General features: G+C 55.7%; 2 protein-coding genes across 7 annotated transcripts in view; both read right to left on the reverse strand.

The window, feature by feature from the left end:
• Window positions 1-10,847: 10,847 nt before the first annotated feature.
• SNRPE (small nuclear ribonucleoprotein polypeptide E) lies at window positions 10,848-15,156 on the reverse strand. The gene is made up of 5 exons (XM_058819507.1): window positions 14,944-15,156; window positions 14,774-14,800; window positions 14,006-14,068; window positions 13,221-13,299; window positions 10,848-11,037 (listed from the first exon to the last, which is right to left on the reverse strand). The coding sequence occupies exons 1-5, from the start codon at window positions 14,995-14,997 to the stop codon at window positions 10,982-10,984; spliced, it is 279 nt and encodes a 92-aa protein (XP_058675490.1). The 5' UTR covers window positions 14,998-15,156; the 3' UTR covers window positions 10,848-10,981.
• Window positions 15,157-16,608: 1,452 nt separating this feature from the next.
• ZC3H11A (zinc finger CCCH-type containing 11A) overlaps window positions 16,609-21,750 on the reverse strand; it is a 29,096-nt gene continuing 23,954 nt past the window's right edge. For all 6 annotated transcript variants that reach the window (XM_058819259.1, XM_058819258.1, XM_058819263.1 and 3 more), the window contains 5 exons: window positions 21,155-21,228; window positions 20,730-21,033; window positions 19,721-19,872; window positions 19,215-19,279; window positions 16,609-17,725 (listed from right to left, as the gene is read on the reverse strand). In XM_058819259.1, the coding sequence (XP_058675242.1) occupies window positions 17,410-17,725; window positions 19,215-19,279; window positions 19,721-19,872; window positions 20,730-21,033; window positions 21,155-21,228 (911 nt within the window). In that variant the 3' untranslated portion in view covers window positions 16,609-17,409. The remainder of the gene's footprint in view (window positions 17,726-19,214; window positions 19,280-19,720; window positions 19,873-20,729; window positions 21,034-21,154; window positions 21,229-21,750) is intronic.

A 21,750-nucleotide genomic window follows, 5' to 3' on the forward strand; every position in this document is an offset into this window, starting at 1 on the left:
CCCCATGGGACATTCCCACATTCCCATTAAACCTCTTGGGACATTCCCATTAAGCCCCATGGGACATTCCCGTATTCCCAATCCCACCTGGACAGGTCCCCCCCAGCCCCTCTGAGCCCCCTCCCCGTCTGGGGGCACAGCTGGTCCCGGTGCCACCCCTGGCACGGGCAGCCCCGAGTGTCCCCAAAGCCACCCCCCCTCAGTGTCACCCCCTGACCCCGAGAGGACCCCGAGAGGCCCCGAGAGGGAGGGGGGTTTATGGGAGACCCCTCGACCCCAGAGGTCCCCAAAGCCACTCCAGGGCAGGGAGGGGACAGCAGGAGCGGTCCCCAGACTGGATGGGGACACAATTCCCAGAGTGACGGAGCCCAAAAAGAGGAGCGGGAGCTTTGTTGGGGTGGCCATGGCAGCAGCCGGCCCGGCCCGCTCAGACTTTCACTCTCCGTTCCTTCCTCGCCCACCCGGTGGCCCCGGGGCTGGTGGCTGTCCCCCAATGCCACCAGCACTGCTGGCACTGCCCATGGCATCCCTCGTGGGCCTGCTGGGCACTCCTGGGACCAGATGGGCATCGCCAGTACCAACTGGGCATCCTCAACACCCACTGGGCATTGCCAGGATGTGCTGGGCATCCTCAACACCTACTGGGCATCCTCAGGACCAGCTGGGCATCACCAGGACCTATTGGACACTCCCAGGACCTTCTGGGCACCTCAGGACCTCCTGGGCACTCCTGGGACCTGCTGGGCATCCTCAACACCCACTGGGCATTGCCAGGACCAGCTAGACACCCCAGAACATGCTGGACATCCTCAGGACCTGCTGAACACTCCCAGGACCTCCTGGCCATCCTCAGGACCTTCTTGGCATCCTCAACACCCACTGGGCATCCTCAGGACCTGCTGGGCATCTCCAGAACCTGTTGGACATCCCCTGGATCAGCTGGGCATCCCCAGGACCAACTGGGCATCCTCAACATCCACTGGGCATCACCAGAACCTGCTGGACATCTCCAGGACTTTCTGGACATTGCCGGGACCTCTTGAGCATTCCCACAACCTGCTGGGAATCCCCAGGACCAACTGGGCATCCTCATCGCCCGCTGGGCATCCCCAGAACCCATTGGACACTCCCAGGACCTCCTGGCCATCCTCAGGACCTGCTGGACACCCCAGGACCTGCTGGGCATCCCCAAGGCATGAGGTGCCAGGTGGGGACAAGGGCACGGCCTGGCTCCCATCGCTGCCGCCGCTTTCCCGGAGCTGTCGGGGCAGAGGAAGCCGGGACAATGCCCGGGGGGCCGGGAGCAGCCGGGCAGCACTGCCGGGGCAGGGGGCGCGCAGGGCACAGGCTCGGCCGGGATCGCCTTCCTCTTCCTCTTCCTCTTCCCCTTCCTCTTCCCCTTCCTCTTCCTCTTCTTCTTCCTCTTCCTCTTCCCCTTCCCCTTCCCCTTCCCCTTCCTCTTCCCAGCCCCGCTCCCGAGCCCCCGCGACCGGCGGGGATGGGTCAGGGAAGGGAACCGGACACGGAACTGGCCCGGGGCAAAGCTGGGACAGCAAAACCGGGACAGCAAAGCTGGGACAGCAAAGCTGGGACAGCAAAACCGGGACAGCAAAGCCGGGACAGCAAAACCGGGACAGCAAAGCCGGGACAGCAAAACCGGGACAGCAAAGCCGGGACAGCAAAGCTGGGACAGCAAACCTGGGATAGCAAAGCCAGGACAGCAAAACCGGGACAGCAAAGCTGGGACAGCAAAACCGGGACAGCAAAACCGGGACAGCAAAACCGGGATAGCAAAGCCGGGACAGCAAAGCCGGGACAGCAAAGCTGGGACAGCAAAACCGGGACAGCAAAACCGGGACAGCAAAACCGGGACAGCAAAGCTGGGACAGCAAACCCGGGACAGCAAAACCGGGACAGCAAACCCGGCCTGTGGGAATCCCGGGTTGATGCAGTGAAAGCGCTGCCACTGCCCACGAGCTCACTGCCACCCACTCCTAAGTGCCAGCAGCTGGCCTGGTGGCACTGGCCACCTTCCAGCACCCCAGTCCATGTTCCAGCACCCCAATCCCACCTTTGAGCGCCCCAAATCCATCTTCCATCACCCCGATTCCATCCTCCAGCACCTCAATCCCACCTTCCACCACCCCAAATCAGCCTTCGAGCACCCCAATGCTACCTTCCAGCACCCCAATTCCACCTTCCAATACCCCAAATCCATCTTCTAGCACCCCAATTCCACCTTCCAGCACCCTAAATCAGGTCGGACTCCAGGCTCATGCCCACCCTGGAGGTCCCCACCGTGTGTCCCCTCCATGTGACACCGCTTGTGCCAACCCTCCTGGGCACATCCAGCTGCCATCAGGGATCCCCTGGCTGAGGGGGGCTCAATCCCCGACCCGGGCGGTTCGGATTGTCCCTGTCCCGGTCCCTGTCCCTGTCCATGCCCTGTCCCTGTCCCGGTCCCTGTCCCGGTCCCTGTCCCTGTCCCTGTCCCTGTCCCTGTCCCCAGCCACACACCGCGGCAATGCCACCGCAGGGAGGGTGACACAGCCAGCCTGGCACTGTCCCCACCGCTGTCCCAGCCGTGCCCAGACCGCGGGGCAGGGGCGGCAGCGGGGCACGGAGGGGGTGACACTGAGCTGGGAGGGACAGAGGGACAGCGGGAGGGACACAGGGACAGAGGGATATCAGGAGGGACAGAGGGACAGAGGGAGGGACAGAGGGACAGCGGGAGGGACAGAGGGACAGCGGGAGGGACACGGGGACGGCGGGAGGGACACGGGGACAGCGGGAGGGACACAGGGACAGCGGGAGGGACAGAGGGACAGCGGGAGGGACACAGGGACAGCGGGAGGGACAGAGGGACGGCGGGAGGGACACGGGGACGGCCGGACCACACAGCGGGCCCGGGGGCAGCGGGGCCGAGCTGAGCCCCGACCTCCCCCGGGGCCCGAGCCCGGCGCTGCCGCTTCAAAGGCGACACCGAGGCTGTCCCAGGGCTGTCACCCTCGGCCAGCCCCGCTCCGGCGGGGACCCGGTGCCACCCAGCCCCACAGAGGGGCTTTTCTTGTCCCCCCGCCTTTGTTTTCTATTTGGTGCTTTTGTTCCCCCCTCTTTGGGGCTTTGTTCCAGCTCGTCCTTTGTTCCGACGCCTTTGGTTTCTCTTCCCTTTGATGCTTTGTCACTCCCTTCATCTTGGTGCTTTTCTTTCCCCGGTTTTTTTAGGTTTTTTGGTTTGTGTTGTTGGTCCTTTTTTTCTTTTTTTTTTTTTTTTTTTTTTTTTTTTTTAAGCCGGCTCTTTGGTTTTTTGGGGGGATTTTATTGGGATTTTTTGATGTTTTTTTTTTCTCCTGGCCGCTCCGCTCTTGGCATTTTTCTCCTTTTCTGCTGCCTCGTCCACTCTCGGGTCACATGGACGCGGCCCGGATTGTCTCCAAATCCCCATTTGTCTTGTTTTGGTGCCTGCTTTTCCCTGCCTTTATGTCCTTTTTCTTAAGAGACTCTCAGCGATTTCTCCTCCGAGAGCAGAGAGGGGGGGTCGGGGATTAATTAATTAGCGAGTGTAATCGTGAGCTGCGGGATGTGCGGATCATCATTACGGCTGTCATTAGGGTGTTAGGGGTTAGCGAGGATTTAAACACCAGCTAATTGCAGCCAAGAGATCCTGACTCCGCCAAAAAAAAAAAAAATAAATTCCAGCGGGATGAGTTTTGGGGAGAATTGGGAGAAATTCCCGACAAAAAGGGGGTAAAAGAGTGGGGAAAAACCTCACAATTGCCATTTGAGGGGTGTTCTTTGGGATTTTGGGCACTCCCTGGCACGGCAGAACCAGCCCAGGATGCCAGGGCAGCATGGAGAGGGTTAAACGCCCTGATATTGGCGATTTTCCCCCATTCCCATCAGCCAGGGAACCCTAAAAACCCCCAAAATTGTCACTTTAGGGGTGTTCTTTGGGGACTTTGGGGACTCCTTGGCACGGCAGAACCAGCCCAGGATGCCAGGGCAGCATGGAGAGGGTTAAATACCCTGATATTGGCGATTTTCCCCCATTCCCATTACCCAGTGAACCCTAAAAAACGCCAAAATCGTCACTTGAGGGGTGTTCAGTGTCACTTTGGGGACTCTGGCACGGCAGAACCAGCCCAGGATGCCAGGGCAGCATGGAGAGCGTTAAATACCCTGATATTGGCGATTTTTCCCCATTCCCATCAGCCAGGGAACCCTTTGGACGCGGAAATTCGGGCAGCGCTCGGTGCCGCAGCTGCGGCGGTGCCACGGAGGGGACAAGGACTTTAATGTCACAACAACCGTGACACGAACGGGCTCGGAGCCCCGCCGCAAGATCAGATACCGGGATTCGGGAGCCGTTTTCCCCCCCCCGAGCGGCTCCGCTTTGATTTGAGCGCCCCAAATCAAGCTCTGGGCACAGCTGAGGTGTCGCATCACCCCCAAAAGCGAGCTCGGGGTCCTTTTTTAGGAGCCCCAAACCCTCCCCGTGCCGCAGTTTCGAGCAGCTGGCGGGGAAAGAGAGGAAACAGCCAAAATAGCAACAGGATGTGCCCCCAGATAAGGTGATCGATATCAGAAAGCGCCGCTTTTTCAAGTCACAGCCGAGCCCAGCTGCTCGAACAGGAGATCGGCCCCCGATAGGGGCGGCCCCGGCTTCTCGACACCCCGATTTCTCCTGTCCCCGCTGGTTTTCGGTAACGCGGTGACGTCCTCGGGGTTTTGGGGGTGTTGGTGTGGGAAGACAGGGCGGGTTTGGGATGGGGAGAAGGGCAGGAGGATCCAGGGAGATGCAGGGAGGGGTGGATGATCTGTGGGATGTCCTAAAGGAGGGATTGGGGTGGATCTGGGTGCTGCTAACACACCCCAAAAAGTGCTGGAGGGGTAACCGTGATTCCCGGGCTGAGCCAGGCACTGGGAAGGTTCCAGAAGAGGAGTTTTTGGGATGCCACCTCCGTGATCCCACAAATCAGCGCAGGCACAGCCGGAGCTCTCCATGGGTGAGGAATTCCAGGGGATGGGCACAGAGCAGCCCCAAACAGCCCCTGCCAGCCCCAATCCCACATGGAAAAATGGGAACTGTGGCTCCAGGAGTGCCAAAACGCGAGCAGGACATCCCCAGGGACATCCCCAGGGACATCCTCACCCCTCCTGCTCCAGCACATTGTCCCCTCCAAACTGTGGTGTCACCGGGCCCGGGTGGCTCCTCTGCGGCCGAGGGGTGCCAGGGAGCCGTGCCAGCCGTGCCAGGACCTTCAGAGGTTAAAAACCAACAAAAGGAGCCGCAAAACCCATCCTGCAGGTCTGCCCGGTCCTGCGGCTCTTCTAATGCAAACTCCGAGCCCATAAAACCCGGATTGTCCATCCTAAAACTGGATTGTCCATCCTAAAACTCCAGATTGTCCATCCTAAAACCCCAGACTGCTTATCCTAAAACTCTAGACTGTCTATCCTCAAACCCCAGATTATCCATCCTAAAACCCTGGGTTGTCCACCCTAAAACTCCAGGTTGTCCATCCTACAACTCTGACTGTCCGTCCTAAAACTCAGGATTGTCCAACCTCAAACTCCAGATTATCTATCCTAAAACCCAGGGTTGTCCATCCTAAAACTCCAGATTGTCCCTCCTAAAATCCCGGACTGTGCATCCTAAAACTCCAGACTGCCATCCCAAAACCCCGGATTGTTTATCCTAAAACTCCATCCTACAACCCCAGACTGTCCATCCTAAAACCCCAGGTTGTCCATCCTCAAACCTGGGATTGTCCATCCCAAAACTCCAGATTGTCCACCCCAAAACCCTGAATTGTGCATCCTGAAAGTCCAGATTGTCCTTCCTAAAACCCCAAACTGTCCATCCCAAAACCACAAATCGTCCATCCTAAAACCCCGGATTGTCCATCCCAAAACTCCAGATTGTCCATCCTCAAACTCCAGATTATCCATCCCAAAACCCGGATTGACCATCCCAAAACCCGGATTGTCCACCCCAAAACCCCCGCGGCTCCCTCTGCGCCGTGCCCCGGCCTGGTGTCACCTCCTGCTGCCACCCCCTCCCCTGGCACTGCCACCAGATCACCCTCAGCTCGCTCTGCCGCGTCCTCCAAAGGGCTGAACCTGTTTTTATGGCAGAGCTGGCACTGGGAAAGGCTAAAAGAAAAAAAAAAAAAAATCCCAAAAAAGCTTCCCCTGATCTCTGTATCTGCAGCCATGCAAGGAATATTGTTCAGCGCAGCACAAAAGCATCCCTGAAAATAGAAGCGCCAGGGCCAGGCCTGCCAGTGGCTGTGTGAGATAACGTCTACTTGCAAACAGTGTGTCTTTGTGCCGCTGTCACTGTCCCCATTGTTCAGGAGCCTATTGCCTCGGGGATATTGTTCCCTCCTTTTGTCTCAGCCCGGCTCCTTTTTGTTTGACTTTACTTTACCATTTCATTCCTCTCCTTTGTGCCGCCGTTCTTGCTTTTGTCTCCCTCTCTCTCTCTCTCTCTCTCTCTGCCTTTTCTCTCGCTGATTTGTATTTAGCGATTGTTCCCGGCTCGCTGCGAGCACAAAGTGCTCCGGGCTCTTTTCTCACTCCATTCATTCCCTATTCAGGTGCGTTTGTTTGCCCGTAGGTACCGGCAGGAGCGGATTTGGGGGTAGATTTGGGGTTTTAGGGGGTCCTGGAAGGCTGCAAAGGGAGCTGGAGGCTGTTGGTGGCCTTTGGGGACAGCCAGGTCCCCGTGTGCCCCATCCCCGTGCCAAAAAAAGCAGGGATTTGTCGGGAAAAGGACAAATGAGCCCCCAGGTGGAGCGGCCGAGGATGCTGGCAGGGACACGGGGGTGGCACCGCAGAGGTGACCGTGCCCGGTGCCAGCTGGGCCGATCCCAGAGCGGATCCGATCCCAGCCGAGCAGTCCCGACCCTGAACTGGCGGTGCCGGCTCCCCCAGCCCTGGATCTGCACCACGCCCGGGTTTTGGGAGTCCCGGGGGGCACAAGGAGAACATTCCGCGGCCTCTCCCCTGCTCTGCACCGCGGCTGTGCCCTCCCGGAGCGACCCTCGGGCTGGCACCACCCACCCCCGCTGCCACCCCGAGCTGGGATTCACCCTGCGGACCACAGGGACAGCGGGTGGATCCATGGAGATGGCTTGGGGACATTTGGGGAGCGGCTCAGAGGCTCCCGGGGCGCCCAAAACCCCGCAGGATTGGGGGGCACCCCCTGCCCCCCACGCCTTGCCGGCTGCAGGGAGGGCTCGTTCCCAGCGCCACGAGGAGGAGGAGGGTTCGGATTCCCCAGGAACCCTTCAGGGCGAGCTGACAAGAGTGGCCACCCCGGAGACAACAAAGCCCCGCTGTTCTCCGGGCACGGCCCGCGTGACCCGACGGGACTTTTCCATCCCCTCCCCGCCAGCGAAACCCCGGAGGATCCAAGGGAAAAAACCTTCCTCGTCCTCCTCCTCCTGCTTCACACAGCCCACGCGAAGCGGGAGAGGCCGCGGGGACCCCCCCAGACTCACCCCGGGAGCGAGGGACGGAGCGGGACGAGGGGACAGCGAGCGGCGACTCCGCGGGGCCAGCGGGAGCCCCCGGGGCCGCGGGGGGGGCGTGCCTGGGAATGGAGGGAGCGGACTGAGGGCCATTGTCTCATTGTTCGGGCTTCAAAGGACAATGGGCCATTGTTGTCCCCGGGGATGCCATTGTTTGCTTTCCCTGCAGAGCCCGGCCGCGCACGGAGCTTTCCCGAGGGCCGGCTCCGTGTGTGGGACGCTCCAGAACAACGAGGCAGGAATGTTGCTTTATTTCCTCACGCCCTGGTGTTTGGTTTTTTGGTTTTGTTTTTTTTTTTGTTTTGTTTTTTGGTTTTTTTGGGTTTTTTTTTTTTTTGCACGGTTGTGCCATCCTGAAAAAAGGCACGGCCAGAGGGGATGGGACCACCCAGAGACCCCCTGGATCCCGCAGGGATGGGCTGAGAGCGGGGGGTTGATCCTCCATCCCCCCCATTCCTGCACATTCCAGGGTGAGGGCACAAAATCCAGCCGGGATGAAGCCACTTCAGGAGCATCCCCCAGGCTATATCCCGAATTTCCATCCCGTGGATCCCCCAAATCTGCCCCGGCACGGCGGCGTTTGGCTCCTTCAGAACCCAGCAAGGGACGGCCTGGCCCGGAGCGCTCCCGGAGCGGATTCCCGGGGCTGATCCCTCTGGGAAATTCAACAGAGGGGCCGAGGAAAGGCTGGAGGAGGGAGAAGAATTCCAGGAGAGGGGAAAGGAGCAGGGAAAGAAACAGAATTCTAGGAGGAGGGAAACGAGCAGGGAAACGCGCAGGGGAAAGAGCAGAATTCCAGGAGCAGAGGAAGGAGCGCAATTCCAGGCGCAGAATTCCAGCCCCTCCGCAGCCCGAGGCGGGCCGGGGGATGGATGGAGCAGGAAAGGGACGCGCTGTGCTCAGGGACACCCTCGCTGCCGCCAAGAGCCGGGAAAGGCAGGAGGAACTGCGGCCGGGAGCCCGGGATGAGCCCCGGGATGAGCCCCGGGATGAGCCCCGGGAGGAACGGCGGGATGAGTACCGGGAGAGCTTCGGGGTAGCCCCGGGAGAGCCCCGGGAGCGCTCCGGGCTCTCACCGGGGGAGAAGGGGACGCTGCCCCTGCAGGATCAGCCTGGCCGCGGTTCCTCCCCTCCCCAGGGCTGTGACCACCCTCGGGATGAAGCCTTGGAGCGATCCCAGCCCGGCTGGAAGCGCCCCCGAATCCCCCCCGAGCGCAGCCCCGGGGCTGAGGAGCCCCCCAAGCTCGGGCTCAGCCCCTCCAGAGCTTTGTCCCCGCGTGTCCCTGGGGGTCACCAAGTCACCCTGGGGGGTTCCTGGGTCTCAATCCCCTCCAGCCGCCAGCACGGGGAGGTGACAATGGCTGGGGACACGGGGAGGTGACACAAATGGGGATGTGGCCCTGGCTAGGGACACAGAGAGGTGGCAATGGCTGGGTACACGTGGAGGTGGCAGTGTCTGGGGACAGGCAGAGGTGACACAAACCTGGAGAGGTGGCAGTGTTTGGGGACAGGCAGAGGTGGCACAAAAGCTGGGGAGGTGGCAGTGGCCGGGCACAGGGGGAGGTGGCAGTGGCTGGGGACATGGGGAGGTGACACAAATCGATGCCAGGTCCTTTACCAGTCCCCAGAAGTGATTTGCACACCTGCGGGGTGACACGCCCACCCTCAGTGCCCCCAATTTCCTCTCCCACCTCTGCTCTGCCCTTATCTCACCTCCCTTATCTCACCAGCCCTGCTGATAAGGGCTCGCGGCTGATGGGGCCCCCAAACGGAATTTTGGGGCCAGCTGTCCCCAAACCCCTCTGAGGGGCCCCGCTGCCGTCACTGCCCCCAAATCGGGGCTCCCTCCCTCCCTCCCTCCTGCAGGGCCCCGAGCGGCTCCGGGATCCGGGGGTGACAAAAAAGGGGTCGGGAAAAGAGGAGCCCCCAGGAATCCCAGCCCTGCTCCTCCTCCTCCTCCTGATCCCGGGAACTCCGGCCGGGATTGGGGTCGGGGAGAGCTGAACCGGGACTGGGGTCGGGAATTGCGGCCAGGACTGGGATCAGGAATACCAGCCGGGATTGGGATCGGGAATTTCGGCCGGGTTTGGTGTCGGGGAGAGGCGGGATCGGGAATTCCGGCCGGGATTGGGATCGCACAGAGCCGGGACTGGGATGAGGGAAATCCGGCCGGGACTGGGGAATTTCGGCCGGAATTGGGGCCGGGGAGAGCCGAGCCGGGATTGGGATCAGGAATTCCAGCCAGGATCGGGAATTCCGGGCGGGATCGGGATCGGGATCGGGCACAGCCGGGATTGGGATCAGGAATTCCAGCCAGGATCGGGAATTCCGGGCGGGATCGGGATCGGGCACAGCCGGGATTGGGATCGGGCAGAGCCGGGATTGGGATCAGGAATTCCAGCCAGGATCGGGAATTCCGGCCAGGACTGGGATCGGGGAGAGCCGAGCCGAGACTGGGACTGGGGAGAGCTGAACCGGGATTGGGATCGGGGAACTCCGGCCGGGATTGGGGCCGGGGAGAGCCGGGATTGGGATTGGGGTCGGGAACCCCGGCCGGGATTGGGATCGCACAGAGCCGGGATCGGGATCGGGCAGAGCCGGGATTGGGATCGGGATCGGGCAGAGCCGAGCCCGCAGCTCCCCCTTCTGTCCGGAGCCCTCAGGAAGATTTTTCCCGTTCTGACAGAAATTTGGGTCGCCCCAGCCAGAATTCCCACAGAATTCCCGAGGCTCAGAACTAAAATATCCCAGGAGCTGCCCCTGAGTAAGGCAAAGCCTTAGGGGGAGGATGGGAAGGGATTTCTTGAGAAATAGGATTAAAAAAATCAAAATTTGGGGGGCAAAAAGGATTCTTTTTAGAATAAAGAGGTTAGTTATTGGGGAACAGGAATTGGTTTGGGAAAAGGATTTTTATGGGCTAAAGAGATTTGTTTTGTGGACAAAAAGAAGATTATTTTTGGGAAAAAGGGATTTTTTTTGTGGGGAAGAAGGGACTGGGTTGAGGAAAAAGGGATTTAGTTTGGGAAGAAGGGATTGGGTTTGGGATAAAGGGACTTTTTGGGGAAAGGGATTTGTTCTGGGAAATTAAGGATTATTTTTGGGAAGAAGTGATGGGTTTTAGGAAGATGGGATTGATTTGGGGAAGAGGGGATGGGTTTTAAGAAAATGGGATTGATCTTGGGAAGATGTGATTGGTTTTGGGATAAAGGGCTTGGTCTGGGAAAACCTGAACCCCCAGATCCAACCCCACAGGGAAAAACCTTAGGAAATCATTTCCCCCACCCCGAGACTGAAACCCCACTCCCAGATTTAGTTACAAAACCCCATTTTATTCCCCAAAGAAAAGCCCCAACTACAAAACACGGTTCCCAGAGGAGCTGTGGGGTTTCCCCCGTGGCTCATCCCGTTCTCCACGATCCCAATCCCATTCCCAGCTGGAGCCCCTAACTGGAGACGCTCTGCAGGAGGGTGATGTTGTCTCCCTTCAGCATGATCCGACCTGGAACCCAAAGGGAGCGGGATTGGGGGGGGAAGCTTTGGGGTGGGAGCGCCCCAAACCTGCCCAGAACCACAGCTGGAGCCCAGAACCACAGCTGGAGCTCAATCCCAAAATCTGAATTCCAGTCCCACAGCCGGAGCCCAGAACCACAGCTGGTACCTGACCCCACAGATGGAGTCCAGTCCCAATCCCACAGTGGGCTCCTAGCCACAAAACCCGGATTCCAACCCCAAAACCTGGATCCCAACCCTAAGACCTGTACCCCAGCCCTACAGCTGGATCCCAATCCCACAGCTGGATCCCAGCCCCAAAACCTGGAGCCCAATCCCAGAACCTGGACCCCAATCCCACAGCTGGACTCCAATCCCAAAACCTGGATCCTGGCCCCAAACCTGGATCCCGGCCCCAAACCTGGATCCCAACCCCACAGCTGGATGCCAACCCCAAAATCTGAATTCCAATCCCACAGCCAGATCCCAGCCCCAAAACCTGGATCCTGGCCCTAAAACCTGGACCCCAATCCTACAGCTGGATCTCGACCCCAAAACCTGGATCCCAATCCCAAAACCTGAATTCCAAACCCACAGCTGGACCCCAACCCCACAGCTGGATCCCAGCTCCACAGGTGGATCCCAATCCCAAAGCCTGGACAAAACCTGCAGCCCAATCCCACAGCTGGAGTCCAGCCCCACTGCTGGATTCTAACCCCAAAACCTGAATTCCAAACCCACACCTGGTTCCCAATCCCAAAGCTTGGACCCCAGCCCCACACCTGGAGCCTGGCCCCACAGCTGGAGGCCAATCCCAAAACCTGGATCCCAATCCCACACCTGGATCCCAGTCCCACACCCAGATCCCATCCCAATCCCCAAAACCTGGATCCCAACCCCAAAACTGAATTCCAAACCCACAGCTGGAGCCCAGCCCCAAAACCTGTATTCCTGTCCTACAGCTGGATCCCAATCCCACAGCTGGATCCCAATCCCACAGCTAGAGCCTGGGCCCAAAACCCAGATCCCAATCCCACAGCTGGAGACCAATCCCACAGCTGGACCTTGGCCCCAAAACCTGGACTTCAGGCCCAAAACCTGGATCCCAATCCCACAGCTGGAGACCAATCCCACAGCTGGACCTTGGCCCCAAAACCTGGACTTCAGGCCCAAAACCTGGATCCCAATCCCACAGCTGGAGACCAATCCCAAAACCTGGATTCCAGCCCCAAAATCTGGATCCCAATCCCTAAACCTGGAGTCCATCCCACAGCGGGACTCCAGTCCCAAAACCTGGATGCTGGCCCCAAACCTGGATCCCAATCCTACAGCTGGAGCCCAGCCCCACAGCTGGAGCCCAATCCCAAAACCTGGATCTCAATCCCAAAACCTGAAGCCCAGTTCCACAGCTGGATCCTGGCTCCAAAACCCAGATTCCAACCCTAAAATCTGGATCCCAATCCCACAGTTGGAGCCTGGCCCCACAGCCGGAGTCCAGTCCCAAAACCTGGATGCTGGCCCCAAACCTGGATCCCAATCCCACAGCTGGAACCTGGCCCTAAAACCTGCATTCCTGTCTCACAGCTGGATCCCAATCCCACAACTGGATTTCAACCCCACAACTGGAGCCCCATCCCACAGCTGGATCCCAATCCCAAAACCTGGATTTCAGTCCCAAAATCTGGATCCCAATCCCACAGCTGGATCCCAACCCCAAAACCTGGATTTTAGTCCTAAAATCTGGATCCCAATCCCACAGCTGCAGCCCAATCCCAAAACCTGGATTTCAGTCCCAAAATCTGGATCCCAATCCCAAAACCTGGATTTCAGTCCCAAAATCTGGATCCCAATCCCAAAACCTGGATTTCAGTCCCAAAATCTGGATCCCAATCCCACAGCTGGAACCTGGTCCCAAAACCTGGATTTCAGTCCCAAAATCTGGATTTCAGTCCCAAAATCTGGTTCCCAATCCCACAGCTGGAACCTGGTCCCAAAACCTGGATCTCAGCCTCAAAACCTGGACCCCAATCCCAAAGCCTGGATTTAAGGTCCCACATCCAGGTCCCAAGATCCCAAACCTGGATTCCAGGTCCCACAGCTCCATTTCACACCCCACACCTGACATTTAAGATCCCACCCCCAAATCCCCCATCCCACCCCCCAATTCCAGCCTTCCCCTTCCCCCTGCCCTACCCAGCTGTTTCCTGGATTTGGTTTTGGAGTGAATTTCCTCAGCATCGTCCAGCACCAGGTTCATGTACTCATCAAAGCCCTGCAGGAGCAGCACCAGCCTCAGTGAAACCCCAAAAAAAACCCCTCCAAAAAAACCCAAATCATCCCCCAAAAAACAAAAAATAAACCAAAACACGTCCAAAAAAAAAATAATTCCAAATAACCCAATAAACCCACCCAAAAAACCTGAAAAAAAAACAAAAACAAAAAAACCCCAAAATTAAATTTAAAAAAAAAACCAAAAACAAAACCCCCCCCCCAAAAAAAAAAAACCCCAAAAAACAAACAAAAAAACCCAAACCCAAAAAATCCCCTCAAAAAACCCTAAATATCTCCAAAACACACCAAAACACCCTAGAAAACAAACAACAAAAAAAAATCCAAACCCCAAAAAACCCCAAAACAAAAAAACACCTCCAAAAAAAAACCTTCAACCCCCCCAAAACACCAAATACAAAACAAAACTCAAAAAAACTTCAAAAAAACCCCTCAAAACCCCCAACAAACCCCAACCTCCCAAAAAAAAAAAAAAACCCAAAAAAAACCTAAAAAAAAATCCAAAAAACCCCAACACCCTCCCCCCAAAAATACCAAAATAAACCCCCAAATCCTGCAATTACCAGGAGAAGAACAAGAGAGAAATGGGTTTAGGGTTGGGGAAAAGGCAGAGGGGTGACCCCAGAGCAGGGCAGGGGGTTTGGGGTGACCCCAGAACAGAGGGGTGACAAGGGGACAGTGGCACTCACGATGATGCAGCCCTCGATCCTCATGTTCACCTGCTCGTAGAGCCACACCTGGATCCTGGATCTCTGCAAGGCACCAAAATCACCTCTGAGGGGGCTCTGGGGGGGTCAGGGTCCATCCCCACCCCAAAATCAGGGGGGGTCCCTGGGAATGTCCCGTGGGATGGCAGGGGAGGAGCAGCAGGGACTGCTCTGGTGTTTGGGTGGATTAAGTGGGAAAAAATGGGGTTTAAATGGGTTAAAATGGGGTTTAAATTGGTTTAAAGGGAGTTTAAATGGGTTAAAATGGGGTTTAAATTGAAAGAAATAGGGTTTAAATGGTGTTTAAATGGGATTTTGGGAAGGAATTTTTCCCTAGGAAGGGCTGGGATGGAATTCCCAGAGGAGCTGTGGCTGCTCCATCCCTGGGAGTGTCCCAGGCTGGGTTGGACAGGGGATAAAATGGATAAAATTATTAAAATGGATAAAAAATATAAAATTGTTAAAATGGTTTAAAAGCATAAAATGACACCTCTGTGTAGTGGAAGGTGTCCCTGCCATGGCAGGGGTGGAAATGGGATGATCCTTTGGATCTTCCAAACCAAACCACCCCATGATTCCATAAAAAAATCCCAGTTTAGAACTCCAGACTCATTCCCAGCCTGCCAATTCCCACAGAATTCCCATCCCTGGGTGTCCCAGGAGCAGCCTGGCCCAGGGGACGGTGTCGCTGCCATGGCAGAGCTGGCACCGGGTGGCATTTGGGGTCCCTCCCCGCGGTGATGCACTCACGTTCTGCAGGTAGCGGAAGATCAGGTTCTGGAGCCGAGCGTTAAGGGCAGAGCACAGCACAGCACAGCCGGGAGCCCCGGGCACCCCTGAGGGGACCCCGCCCGCCCCGCTCCCTTCCCGCCCGCGCTCCCCGCGCTCCCCCGGTGCCCTGAGCGCTGGCGGCAGGATACGATGGGCTGCACCATCACCTTCTGCACCTTCTGGCCCTGCCCGCGGTACGCCATGGCTGCGCGGGGCCGCGGGGCGCTGGGGGAGAACGGCGGCGTGAGGGGATGGAGGGGCGCGGGGGACTGTGGGATAGCGGCGGAACAGGACGGGGAGGGAACACGGGGCACTGTGGGATAGCGGCGGTGTGAGGGGAATGGAGGAGCGCGGGGCAGTGTGGGATGGTGGCGGAACAGGATGGAGACACGGGCACTGTGGGATAGTGGCGGAACAGGAGCGGCACCGTGAGGGGCGCTGTGGGATAGTGGCGGTGTGAGGGAATAATGGCGGTGTGAGGGGATGGAGGAACGCGGGGCACTGTGGGATAGTGGCGGTGTGAGAGAATAATGGCGGTGTGAGGGGATGGAGGAACGCGGGGCACTGTGGGATAGTGGCGGTGTGAGGGAATAATGGCGGTGTGAGGGGATGGCACCGCGGGGCACTGTGGGATAGTGGCGCTGTGAGGGGAGAGCACCGCGCAGGGTACTGTGGGATAGCGGCGCTGTGAGGGCGGCCGTTTTTTCTTTTTTTATCATTATTTTTAGGACTTTTTTTGGCTCTTATTAGAGCTTTTTCTTGCTAGCATTACGGTTTTTTATGCCATTATTTTATTGGGGTTAACAACCACAATTCATCGAAAAAAAAATTCCCAAAAAATATTCCCGTGGCTCAGAGCTATGCCCTAAAACACCCAACTTTAAAATAAAGTGATTTTTGTGCTCTTACAGCGTCGGAGCTTTCCTGTTTATTTATCCCTCAACAAGGAAGATAAAAAAATCCCTGAAACATCTCCCACACCCCCGTTCCCTCTCCTCCTGTCCCTGTTCCCTGGGATAAGATCCCAAATCCCCCCCGGCTGTGCCCTCCTGGCAGGAGTTGTGCAGAGCCAGGAATTCCCCCTGAGCCTCCTTTGCTCCAGGCTGAGCCCCTGCCCAGCTCCCTCAGGACTCTCCAAACCCTTCCCAGCTCCCTCAGGACTCTCCAAACCCTTCCCAGCTCCCTCAGGACCTTTCCCAGGTCCCTCAGACCCTTCCTATTTCCCTCAAGATTTTTTCCAACCATTTCCTGGTCCCCTCAGCCCTTCCAAACCTTTCCCAGCTCCCTCAGGACTCTCCAAACCCTTTCCAGATTTCTCTAGACTCTTCCCAGCTCCCTCAGGATTCTCTAAACCCTTCCCAGCTCCCTCAAGATTCTTCCAAACCTTTTGCCCATCTCTCTCAGGATTCTCTCCAAACCTTTCCCTGGTTCCTTCAGGACTCTCCAAACCCTTCCCTGCTCCCTCAGGATTCTCCAAATCCTTTCCAGATTTCTCCAAACCCTTCCCAGCTCCCTCAGAATTCTCTCCAAACCCTTCCCAGCTCCCTCAAGATTCTTCCAAACCTTTCCCCATCTCCCTCAGGATTCTCCAAACCCTTTCCAGATTTCTCCAAACCCTTCCCAATTCCCTCAGGACTCTCCAAACCTTTCCTTGGTACCCTCAACTCCTCCAAACCCTTCCCAAGCTCCCTCAAGATTTCTCCAAACCCTTCCCAGCTCCCTCAGGATGTTCCCCCCCTCATTAATTCCTAATTAACACTCAGCATTCCCAATCTCTTTGACACCATTCCTTAAAAAACCCCATGGACACCACACAGTGAGCAGCCTACCTTTAATCCCTTAAATAGAATCATACAAATATAAAATGGAAGAATAAAATATTTACAGAAAAACAGAAAACAAATCTCAAAACAAATCGAAAAAAAAAAACACCACGGGGATTTCACTCAATCCCATCTCCAAAGGGCTGGAAAAGAGGGAAGCAACCAAGGGGGAACATTCCAGGTGCTTTTTCTTTTTTCCCTCCCAAAACGATCCCAGCTGGATGTGGGAAGTTCATTGCAGGGAGAAATCTTCAGAACCCAGAGGCACTTGAAGCAATGTTCCTTTTCCCAAATCCCAGGAGGAATTTTTGCTTTCCCCCATGGAAAAAATCCCACAAGCCAGGCTCACCCTGGCAGGCTTTGGTCCAAAATCCTGCTCAGATTTTGCCTCTTTTCCCTGAATTCCCCCCAAATGCGAGTCCATCCGTGGCTCCCAGAGTTGACACAGTAACTCCAGGAATTTTTTGGGGATTTTCTGTCCAGGAGGGAGCTCTGGAGATGGGATCTGTGGCCCCTCAGGGCGTTCCAAGTGCTCTATCCTGTCCCGTGGGGGGACAAACTCAGCCCAGAATTTTGGAATAACTGAGAGCAGACTCTGCCTAATCCTAACAATCCAACTGTGCTTCCAGCTGGGGCAGGGTCTCCTCCACAGATCCAACAACATTTACAAGATTTTTGTGGGAGGTGAGGAGAAAATTTTGCTTTTTCAGGGTGGGTTTTTTTTTTTTTTTTGGTGTCGCGTCTTTTTTCCCCGTTTTTTTTTTTTTTTTCTTTCCAACAAAACCTCCCCTCTCAGCTGTCAATCATCTCAGACAGTTCCAGCAGGAGAGCATCCTCATCCTTGCCTGGATCCAGGTCGATTTCTGCCTCCAGTTTTCCCCCAGAGATTTCCCAGATGAGTTTCTCAAAGTCGTCCTCCACCGACAGCGCGGCCTTGGCGCCACCAGCCGAGCTCAGGCGCCGCAGCTTCAGGGGAGCCTCCAAGGAGGAGGAGGAGGAGGAGGAGGAGGAGGAGGAGGAAGATGTGGATGAGGAGGATGAGGAGGAAGATCCAGACACCTCTGACTGTGCCATGGAATCGCCCTGGGTGCCAGGCTGCAGCTCAGGGCTGGGGAGAGCAGAAGGGAGGAGTCAGTGTGGGGGAGACTGAGGGGAGACTGAGGGTTTGGCTTTGCAGGGGGAAGGGGATTGGAGAGGGTGGGGATGGGCTGGCATTGAATTTGGGGAGTCCTGGATTGGGTTTGGGGAATCCAGGACCAGTTTGGGAAACCCTGGATTTGGTTTGGGGAGTCCAGGACCAGTTTGGGAAACCCTGGATTTGGTTTGGGGAGTCCAGGACCAGTTTGGGAAACCCTGGATTTGGTTTGGGGAGCCCTGGATTTGGTTTGGGGAGTCCAGGACCAGTCTGGGGAGCCTTGGATTTGGTTTGGGGAGTCCAGGACCAGTTTGGGGAGCCCTGGATTTGGTTTGGGGAGTCCAGGACCAGTTTGGGGAGCCCTGGATTGGGTTTGGGGAGTCCAGGACCAGTTTGGGGAGCCCTGGATTTGGTTTGGGGAGTCCAGGACCAGTTTGGGGAGCCCTGGATTTGGTTTGGGGAGTCCAGGACCAGTTTGGGAAACCCTGGATTTGGTTTGGGGAGTCCAGGAGCAGTTTGGGGAGCCCTGGATTTGGTTTGGGGAGTCCAGGACCAGTTTGGGAAACCCTGGATTTGGTTTGGGGAGTCCAGGATCAGTCTGGGGAGCCCTGGATTTGGTTTGGGGAGTCCAGGACCAGTTTGGGCAGGCCTGGATTGGGTTTGGGGAGCCCTGGATTTGGTTTATGGGACTGGGATTGGGTTTGGGGGCCTGGGGTTGGGTTTGGGGAGCCCTGGATTGGGTTTGGCGAGTCCTGGATCAATTTTAGCAGTTCAAGATCAATTTTGGCAGTTCAGGATTGGTTTTGGTGGGGCTGGGATTGGGTTTGGGAAGCTCAGGATCAATTCTGGCAGTTTAGGATCAATTTTGTCAGTTCAGGATCCATTTTGGAGTCCTGGATTGGTTTTGGGGGGCCCTGGATTGGTTTTAGGGGGATGAGATCAGTTTTGGGAAGTCCCGGATTGGTTTGGGAAGTTCAGGATCAATTTTGAGGGCTTGGATCAGTTTTGGAATGTCCAGAATCAGTTCTGGAGTCTGGGATTAGTTCTGGGAAGTCCAGAATCAATTCTGGCAGTTTAGGATCAGTTTTGGGAAGTCCCAGATCAATTTTGGCAGTTCAGAATTGGCTTTGGGAAGTCCACGATCAGTTTTGGCATCCTGGATCAATTTTGGGAGTCCTGGATCAATTTTGGGAGCCCAGGATCAATTTTAGGAAGTCCAGGATCAATTCTGGGGTCCAGGATCAGTTTTGGGGTGCAGGATCCATTTTGGGGAGTGTCCACATGCAGCATTTGTAGGAACCCCAAAGCACACACATGAATTGCAATTAAAGGTTCCTCTGTAGGATTTTGGCACTGATTTCCCCCAAAGCTGGGATTTCCCCTGGTGCCCACCCCACATCCCATCCCTGGGGTCAGGAGGGAAAAGGGGATTTGGGATTTGGGATGTGGGATTTGGGGTTACCTGTTCTGGGAATTCTTCCTCCGAGGGTTGGAGTCCAGGCTGTCCTCAGGAGAAGGGGGAACAACCTGGCAATGAGGAGCAGGACAAGTTTTAGGATCTAAAAAATCCCAAATTTTTATTTTTCTGCTTCACCTGAAGCAGGACACTCCTGTAATGAGGAAAAATCCCAAATTTTAGGGATTCCTGAAATGAAGTTTCTGAAATGAAATGATTGCTGAATGAAATTTTAGGCATTTCTGAAATTAGAAAAAAAAATCCCAAATTTTAGGAGATTCTTCCTTTTCTGCTTCACCTGAAGCAGGGCAATGCTGAAATGAGGAATTTGGGTTTTTTAAGGAATTTCTGCCTTGGAAAGGACAAAATATTCCCAAATCCCAGCAGGGAATTCTGGAGATGCCTCCAAAGCAGGAATGTGCTGCCCCTGAGAGTTCTGGGGTGAAATGGGCTGGAAGAAAATGTAGAAAATTTCAGTTTTCCAGGTTTTTTTGGGGAATTTGGAGCCTCACCTTGGCTGGGGACCCCTGGGTGTGCCCGCTGGTGGCACTGAGTGGCTTCACTGCCACCACAGCAGGGGGGTGGCCCTCGGGGCCCTTCCTCTTCAGGGGCTGCTTGGGAGGGGCTTTGGCATCCAGAGGCTTCAGGGACAGCCTGGACTTGGCTGGGAAGAGGGAAAAAAAGGGAAAAAAATATCTATGAAACCTCTTCCTTTATCAATCAAATCCATTCCTTTATCAATCAAACACCTTTATAACATTACTTTATCTATCAAACCCCACAGAGCCCATCCCAAACCCAAACCACTGCCATAAATCCTGACCCCACACCATTGCCACAAACCCCAACCCCACACAGCCCATCCCAAACCCAACCCCAACCCCAACCCCAACCCCAAATGATTCCCATAACTGCAGCCCCACCTGTGCCTCTCCTCTCGGGCAGCTGAGCTCCCTAAATGCCAACCCCACATGGGGCATTCCCATAAACCCCAACCCCAAAAAGAACATCCCAAACCCAAACCATTGCCATAAATCCCGACCCCACACCATTGCCACAAACCCAAACCCCACACAGCCAAACCCAAACCCAACCCCAACCCCAAATGATTCCCATAACTGCAGCCCCACCTCTGCCTCTCCTCTCGGGCAGCTGAGCTCCCTAAATCCAACCCCACATGGGGCATTCCCATAAACCCCAACCCCACACAGCCCATTCCAAACCCACACCATTGCCACAAATCCCAACCCCACACAGCCCATCCCAAACCCAAACCCAACCCCAAATGATTCCCATAACTGCAGCCCCACCTCTGCCTCTCCTCTCGGGCAGCTGAGCTCCCTAAATCTCCCTAAATCCCAACCCCACACAGACCATTCCCACAAACCCCAACCCCAAAAAGAACATCCCAAACCCAAACCATTGCCATAAATCCCAACCCCACACCATTGCCACAAACCCCAATCCCACAGAGCCCATCCCAAACCCAACCCCAAATGATTCCCATAACTGCAGCCCCACCTCTGCCTCTCCTCTCGGGCAGCTGAGCTCCCTTTTTCCCCGGCTCCTTCTCTGGGCTTCCTGCTCCATCCTCGGGGGTTTTTCCTCCTCTCCTCCTGCCCAGCTGGGCTGAGCCCACAGCAGCCTCGGGGCTCCCTGATCCTGAGGTTTTCTCCTGGTTTTTCTCCTGGGTTTTTTCCTGGATTTCAGCTGGATTTGCCCCAGCTCCCTGCTGCAGCTTCTCCTCCTGCCGCTGTTTCTGCTGCCGCTTCTCCCACATGATTTCCTCCAGGCTCTTCACCTGAATTCCAGAGTTCCCTGAATTCTGACAGGAGAAAAACCACCAAGAGGGTTTTTAGGGGAAAAATCCAGGGATAAAAATCTATGGAAATGTGAGGAATTGATCAGAAATGTGAAATTTTTGTTATAAATTTGTTCAGACTCACCTCAGCAGCGGCAGAGCCACTTTTAGGGGAAGGTTTGTTCAGCTCCACGATCATTTTTTCTTCTCTTCCAGGTGCTTTAAACCAAGAAAAACATCAAAAAATTGGTTTTTTTATATTTTCTTGGGGCTTTTTTCCCTATTTTTATTAACAGGAAGCAATTCCTGCAGGAGTTTCTGTCTCCTTCAGTCCCATCACAGTCCCACCATTGAGTACCATCATCATTACTATTATTATTATTACTATTATTATTGTTATTATTATTATTATTATTCCTCAGAAATTGATAAATCCTTCCCAAACAATATTCCAAAGGGGAATGGGATGGATTCCAGCACTGGCAAGATTCCACCACACAAATCCAGGGCAGAAGAAAAAGAAGGAAATTCCCAAGGAGGAGAATCAGAATTCCCAAAGGGAAGCACAATTCCCAAGGAAAAGCACAACTCCCAAAGGGGAGCATAATTCCCAAAAAAGAATCAGAATTCCCAAGGAAATGCAGAACTCCCAAGGGGAAAGGAGAATTCCCAGGGGAAAGCCCAATTCCCAAGGAGGAGCAGAATTCCCAGGTGGAAATCACAATTCCATGGGGAAACAGA

This window comes from Ammospiza caudacuta, chromosome 24 (genome assembly GCF_027887145.1).
Source record: "Ammospiza caudacuta isolate bAmmCau1 chromosome 24, bAmmCau1.pri, whole genome shotgun sequence".
Taxonomy (NCBI): domain Eukaryota; kingdom Metazoa; phylum Chordata; class Aves; order Passeriformes; family Passerellidae; genus Ammospiza; species Ammospiza caudacuta.

Coding starts and splice junctions, on each gene's coding strand:
- SNRPE (XM_058819507.1), bottom strand. CDS start 14,997: ATGGCGTACCGCGGGCAGGGCCAGAAGGTGCAGAAGGTGATGGTGCAG. Junction 13,300..14,005: donor GGATCGAGGGCTGCATCATC/GTGAGTGCCACT, acceptor CTGCTCCTGCAG/GGCTTTGATGAGTACATGAA. Junction 11,038..13,220: donor CAAATCCAGGAAACAGCTGG/GTAGGGCAGGGG, acceptor TTTGGGTTCCAG/GTCGGATCATGCTGAAGGGA.